Source organism: Thalassophryne amazonica, chromosome 9 (genome assembly GCF_902500255.1).
Source record: "Thalassophryne amazonica chromosome 9, fThaAma1.1, whole genome shotgun sequence".
Taxonomy (NCBI): domain Eukaryota; kingdom Metazoa; phylum Chordata; class Actinopteri; order Batrachoidiformes; family Batrachoididae; genus Thalassophryne; species Thalassophryne amazonica.
In genome coordinates, this window is record NC_047111.1 from 45607592 (window position 1) to 45615050 (window position 7459).

The following is a 7459-nucleotide window of genomic DNA, read 5'->3' on the forward strand; positions in this document are numbered from 1 at the left end:
GAAGCATGGTGGTGCAAGCATCATGATATGGGCATGTTTCTCCTACTATGGTGTTGGGCCTATATATCACATACCAGGTATCATGGATCAGTTTGGATATGTCAAAATACTTCAAGAGGCCATGTTGCCTTATGCTGAAGAGGACATGCCCTTGAAATGGGTGTTTCAACAAGACAATGACCCCAAGCACACTAGTAAATGAGCAAAATCTTGGTTCCAAACCAACAAAATTAATGCCTTGCAGATGTGAAGAAATCATGAAAAACTGTGGTTATACAACTAAATACTAGTTTAGTGATTTACAGGATTGCTAAAAAAGCAGTTTGAACATAATAGTTTTGAGTTTGCAGCATCAACAGCAGATGCTACTATTATTGTGAACATCCCCTTTTCTATTTTTTTTTTTTTTTTTTTTACTAATAGCCCAATTTCATAGCCTTAAGTGTGCATATCATGAATGCTTGGTCTTGTTGGATTTGTGAGAATCTACTGGTACCTTGTTTCCCATGTAACATTAAGAAATATACTCAAAACCTGGATTAATCTTTTTAGTCACATAGCACTACTATTATTCTGAACACTACTGTACCTTAGGGTAGTCTACGCGAAAAGTATGACAGCGTGAATTAATTACTGCCCATATGAAGCACAGAGGCAGCGCTGTACCATGGATAAGAAGATCATAGCCACCTTAACCATTTAAAATCCTGCTTGTACCGACACAGAACCAGGATGTGCACCGATTCAGGCTGAAAAGCCAGAAATGCACTGCAATTTGACAAATCAAAAACAAAATGAAACCTGCCATTAACACACCAAATGCTCATAACAGGGAAATCTAGCATGTAAACAAATATGTGAAGACAAATATCATTAGCATTATATTCTCAGTGATACTTTTCCGAAAGGTTAAAAAAAAGTCCCTCTCAGACAGCTACTCTGTTAATTTGTATGACTGGGTTTAAGATTGTACAAGAAAAGAGAGAGGGAGAGACAGAGAGAGAGAGAAAAAAACATTAGAAGACCCCAGAAAAATTTGCTGTTATGCCATAGTCTTTGGTTTTTGTGTCTGAGTGGGTGGGTGGGGTGGGGGTCCAGTCTTACAAACATTCAAAAACAGAACATAAATTAAGGATGCTTCAGTCACTCGTAGAGCCGCTCATCATCAGTGGTACTGTGGTCTCTAACTCCCCCTGTGGTGCTAAGTTAGCAATGCACCAAACAAAGCAGCAGCAGGAAGGGGAGCACCGGCAGTGGCCGTGGTCCAGAAAGACCAGCTCTCCAAAGGCTCAGTGCAAAGTCCACACTTAGCCTGGGCACACGTGTCAAAGCACGTACACGGCCACTTCGGGGCAAACAACACTACCGCTGGTCAGACGAGTTTCCTCGGACAGCTGCTGTGCAGGAGCGCCGAGCCACGGGCAGCTTCATAGGAGGATTTGTGCCACATAGGGGGAGTGAGTGCTGGCCACCGCAGCCAGCAGGGGAAGATCACTGGACTCAATTCTGCAAAGGCACCAGGACAGAGATCAGCACAAGAAGTGGAACTACAAATTATTACTGCAACACGTTCTAAGAGCAAAGGAGACATTTAATAATCAACAGTTAAAACCACAACATAAAGAATCAAATCAAGGCTTAAAGCCTGTTGAAAGAAAAAAAAAACTAAAATGCAAACAGATTAAATAGGCTATTTATTTGTTCTTTTATTCCAAATTATTTTCTTCTTTCAATAACTTGGTGGTGAGTTCACTTGATGTCTTCCTCTGAACATCATGCATATGTTTGAATCACAGCAAGAAATAAATAAACCAGAAAGATATTTAAAAATGTACAGCACAATATAATAACTGAGGCCCCCCTGCTGCATCATGGAAAGTATTGAGGGAAGTAACCAAGACAGTCTGGCACAAGGCTTCTGGAAAAGTCGCCATTGCAGGTCTTTTTGTTAATGATTTTCTCTGTTCCACAGTAACAAAGCCGTGACTAGTGAAGCTACAAGGCAGACCTTCGTACATGCACAGACCCACCACTGATGCTTATCATGTGAGTCTTGGTTTCTTCCCTCACTCATCTCCTTCATGTACCTTCAGCTGGTTTTTGACGGGACCTTGCTTTGGTAAGATTTACCATATGCTGTATTTATTCACCAATTTAAAGAAAAAAAACCCCAAGAGACACATATTCAGTCAAGAATGAGATCAATGACATACCGTATTTTCTGGATTATAAGTGTTGTTTTGTTATTATAGTCATAATGTTGGTGACTATTTTTGGCCACTTAAAGATGAGATTTGGACAGGGGGTATAAAAAGTGTGAGAATTTATACTCCTTTCACATAGTGTAATATGCATGATTAAAGCTGACATGTAGGTGTGCACTACATTATTTGCTTTGAACTCCCAGTATACTGTTGAACCCACACACACACACACAAGTTGACAACCAAATATGTATGGACCCAACAGTAGCTCCAAGTTGGAGTTGTTCCTTTTTTAACAACACCCCTTCGCTCTGTCAGACCTTTTTCTGCTTTGGAGTGTGTGTTAATGGAATACATTTAGAATTACAATTATCGAAGTTTTATTTCACTTGTATAATATCACTTGCATAATGCTTGTTTTTTCCCTCTCGAAGTCCAGCTATTGTAAACCTGAAATGCAGCTGTACAGAATTTCATGTCAGGTCTGGGATCATACACTGCTGGCATGCGTCCTCATATCCACCACACTATGGAGCCACCCTGGGTTCTGGTTGGAAACCACCCACGCAGAATATAGAATTACCAAGTCAACTGAAGCACAGTAGTGTTCAGAATAATAGTAGTGCTGTGTGACTAAAAAGATTAATCCAAGTTTTGAGTATATTTCTTATTGTTACATGGGAAACAAGGTACCAGTAGATTCAGTAGATTTTCACAAATCCAACAAGACCAAGCATTCATGATATGCACACTCTTAAGGCTATGAAATTGGGCTATTAGTAAAAAAAAAAAAAAAGTAGAAAAGGGGGTGTTCACAATAATAGTAGCATCTGCTGTTGATGCTACAAACTCAAAACTATAGGTTTTAGGTAACTCCAGACTGTCTTTGATCATCCTGGAGCTGATCAATGGGTGAGCCTTTACCATTCTGGTTATTCTTCTATCCATTTTGATGGTTGTTTTCTGTTTTCTTCCATGCATCTGTTTTTTTTTTGTCCATTTTAAAGCATTGGAGATCATTGTAGATGAACAGCCTATAATTTTTTGCACCTGCGTATAAGTTTTCCCCTCTCCAATCAACTCTAATCAAACTACGCTGTTCTTCTGAACAATGTCTTGAACGTCCCATTTTCCTCAGGCTTTCAAAGAGAAAAGCATGTTCAACAGGTGCTGGCTTCATCCTTAAATAGGGGACACCTGATTCACACCTGTTTGTTCCACAAAACTGACAAACTCACTGACTGAATGCCACACTACTATTATTGTGACCACCCCCTTTTCTACTTTTTTTTTTTACTAATAGCCCAATTTCATAGCCTTAAGAGTGTGCATATCATGAATGCTTGGTCTTGTTGGATTTGTGAGAATCTACTGAATCTACTGGTACCTTGTTTCCCATGTAACCAATCAATCAATCAAGTTTTATTTCTATAGCACTTACAACAGTTTTCACTGAACCAAAGTGCTTTCCAATAGCACCAGCTAGAGATAAAATAAAAAGAACAGTACGAAAAACAAAAAAAAAAACACAATAAGAGCATCCAAAATAGAATAAAAATAGACAAAAAAGTGTCAAAGCAATTATGTGCAAAAAGCTGCCCTGAACAAGTATGTTTTTAACTTAGCTTTAAACAGAGGCAAGCTATTAATGGACCTCAGTTCAGGAGGTAATGCATTCTACAACTTAGGACCTGCTACTGCAAAAGAACGGTCACCCCATTGTTTGGACCTGGACCTGGGAACCTCCAGAAAGTTTTGGTCAGCAGACTGAAGTGCTCTGACAGGGTTGTGTGTTTTTAACAGGTCACATAAATAAGAAGGTGCAATGCCATTTACAGCTTTAAAAACAAACATTAACAGTTTAAAATCAACTCTAAAACGGACTGGAAGCCAGTACAGGGAGTAAAGTACAGGAGTGATGTGGCTGTGCTTCCTGGTGTTGGTCAACAGGCAAGCAGCAGCATTCTGGACCAGTTGGAGTCGGTTTAGAGAGCCTTGAGTGATACCAACATAAAGTGCATTGCAATAGTCAATCCGGGAGCTGATAAAAGCGTGCATAGCCTTTTCAAGGTCCTTTTGGCTTAGAAAGGGTTTGACTTTTGCCAGAAGTCTCAGCTGGAAAAAACTGGCTCTTACCACACTGTCAATTTGTTTCTCAAATTTTAAACAGTCGTCAAACAGCACACCAAGGTTCCTTACCACAGCCCTATGATAAGGAGCCAGGGAGCCAAGATCTGGATCAGAGTTAGTTTTAGCTCCAAACAGAATACACTGTGTTTTGGCTTCATTAAGGTGCAGAAAATTCTGAGCCAGCCAGTCCTTAATATCCTTAAAAAAGCTATGTATGGAGTCCAAAGCACTTGTATTATTAGGCACAACTGGCATATAAATCTGGAGGTCATCGGCATAAAAATGAAACTGAAGATTGTGTTTGGTGATGACTGAACTCAATGGAAGCATGTACAAAGAGAACAAGAGCGGTCCGAGGATACTGCCCTGGAGCACACCAGTGGTCAGAGGAACTGTGGAGGAGGAGAAGTCATTAACCATCACCCTGAAAGTCCTGTTGGTCAAATAAGACTGAAACCACTCCAAGACAGTCCCCCGGAGGCCAACCTGCTGGGACAGACGTGTGAGGATTGAGTGGTCCACAGTATCAAACGCAGCTGTTAGATCCAACATCACCAGCAGCACAGGTTTTTTAGAGTCCAACGATAAAAGAATGTCATTTTGTACTTTTAAAAGAGCTGACTCAGTGCTATGTCGAGATCTATAACCCGACTGAAATTTATCTAAAACAGAGTTGTGTTCTAAAAACGATTGCAACTGATTAAAAACAACTTTTTCTAAAACCTTAGATAAAAACGATAAGTTTGATACTGGTCTAAAATTAGATAAAACTGAGGCATCTAGGTTGGGCTTTTTAAGAAGAGGCCTAACTACAGCATGTTTAAAATGGGCTGGAACTGTCCCGGAGCTGAGGCAGCTATTAATAAAAGAGAGCAAGCTCGGACCCACAGTTTTAAAAACCTCTTAAAAACCTTTCCTGGAATAGTGTCCAATGAGCAGTAACTGGGTTTAATGCTCTGGACAACCTCAGTGAGGAGTGTCAGAGTAACCGGCTCAAAACTATTAAAAACAGCAGATGGTTCAGGTGGAGTGTAAAGGCTATTAAACACCGTGTTACAGTTTAAAATATTCTGTCTGACAGTGGCTACTTTCTCTATAAAAAAAACTTGAGAAATTTTTCACATGTAGCCTGCGAAATGTCAGACAATATGGTGGGTGGGTTTAAAACTGACTTCACCCAGGACACGCTGGAGGGACTACATCTCTCGGCTGGCTTGGGAATGCTTGGGAACGCCTTGGGGTTCCCCCGGAGGAGCTGGGGGAGGTGTGTGTGGATCAGGAGGTCTGGGCGGCTTTGCTTGAGCTGCTGCCCCCGCAACCTGACTCCGGATAAAGCGGAAGAAAATGGATGGATGGATGGAGGATATGAATCTACTATAAAAAAAAATTCAGCATTTTAAGATCTGTTATTTTATTGTGACCTTTTAAATGTTGCTGCTTGTATATACTGTACTATGACTAACTTATTTTCAAATGTGGATTTTATCTTATTTTACATGACTTGGCTTTTACATAGAGCAAGCAGAGTGGGTAAGAAGCTAGTCTGCCAATATGAAGACCTGGGTTTGAATCCCATTCATGCTGCCTGTCTGTGTCCTAGGACAAGACACTTCAATCAATCTACATAGTCTCAGTCCACCCAGCTGTAAATGGGTACCAGCCTCAGCTGGGGAAGTAATTTGCATTAGACGGTCATCCTGTCCAGGAGCAGTCACAGACTCTCATCCACTTGACACGCCGGAATCCGGAGATAAGAAATGGCAGAAAGAGGCCTTATATTGGACTTATGACTCCTTTTCATGCATGTTTTATATAGTTTCATTGTTGTAAAGCACTTGTATGCATAAAAGATGCTATATAAATAAAGTTTATTACTGTTATGACTACTTATTTCTGCATGTTAGCAGAAACAAGTCATTATAAAAGAAAAAGAAAAAAAAGGAATCATTACTACAGTCCAGTATGTGAAGTGTCAATAAAATGGACCTCTTACCCTAAAACCATCCCGAGTTCTTTCACATGGACTCTTGTCTGGCCCTTCAAATACTCAGCAAGCATCTTACTCTTAAAGTAAATCTCCTGCAGGCGGTCCTCAAGGTGCATTATACACTGAAAGCAACAGAGGAACATACAAGGTCAGTAAAGCAGAAAAATCTCGACCTGCAGATACTACAGAGCATTATTCTTCAATCCCAGAACAATGGACAGAGTGCTGCACATTTTGCATTTCTCTCTGCTCTAGCTGCACATCATGAACTCAATCAGTGTGTTCCCATGTTCAGCCAGGTGTTGAAGACACCTGACTGAGCTGATCTGGTCTGAGCAGATCAGGGATAAATGGAAAATGTGCAGGCCACTGGGCCCTGAGGATCTGGATTGGGAAACGCAGCTATAGAGAGACAAAACTGAAATGTGTTGAAACTTTAGGACAGCTATTGGTTTAAAAGTACGAGTTGTGCGCCATATTTCCTGGAGTATAGTAGTCTGGGAGGTGCTGCCACTTACAGACCCATAAGCTCATTAATAATTATTATCATGATAACCATTTATATAGGGCTTTCCAAGGAATCAAAGCAATAACAAAATAAACTTTAAAAAAGAATAAAGAGCAGCAGTAAAAAGTACACTGCAACAATGTACAAAAATCCAAAATGAAAGAGCTGATACCACAGAAAAGAGGTGCGACAAAGGCACTTTTCTGACATATCACTGTGGAAAATACAGCAATTTAAAAAGCTTTGGTGCGACATACAAAATTGGGAGAAAGGTTGAGTTTGTAGAGCTGGTGGGTGGACTGCAACAAACTGGAAACCAGACTGGACACTAGGACTTCCTTCCCCAGCTTGTTGATGTCTGTGGCTCGTCTCTGGCTGCTGGCCACCTGCACCGTCCACTTATCTGTGTCTGCTATAATGCAGACAGCCTCCGCTATGGGCTCATCCAGCACTGGATGCTACAAAAACAAAGAACAGCCATTTTACCCAGGAAGCCTAGCACACATACAACCCACCCCCCCCCACCCCCCCACCCCACCCCCACACACACACCAAAAAACTAAAAATAAATATGCATGGTCAAATATGCCTTAAAACATCAAATACCATTTTGTGTCAAACACACATACA

The 7459-nt window shown here is 40.7% G+C and overlaps 1 protein-coding gene across 3 annotated transcripts in view; it reads right to left on the reverse strand.

Annotated features, from left to right (window-relative positions):
* Nucleotides 1-474: 474 nt before the first annotated feature.
* Nucleotides 475-7459, reverse strand: part of fnip1 (folliculin interacting protein 1) — a 114291-nt gene continuing 107306 nt past the window's right edge. For 2 of the 3 annotated variants that reach the window (XM_034177981.1, XM_034177983.1), the window contains 3 exons: nucleotides 7087-7287; nucleotides 6328-6443; nucleotides 476-1506 (listed from right to left, as the gene is read on the reverse strand). In XM_034177981.1, the coding sequence (XP_034033872.1) occupies nucleotides 1428-1506; nucleotides 6328-6443; nucleotides 7087-7287 (396 nt within the window). In that variant the 3' untranslated portion in view covers nucleotides 476-1427. Of the gene's footprint in view, nucleotides 1507-6327; nucleotides 6444-7086; nucleotides 7288-7459 lie in introns of all 3 variants that reach the window. The other variant, XM_034177984.1, reaches the window with a different exon arrangement.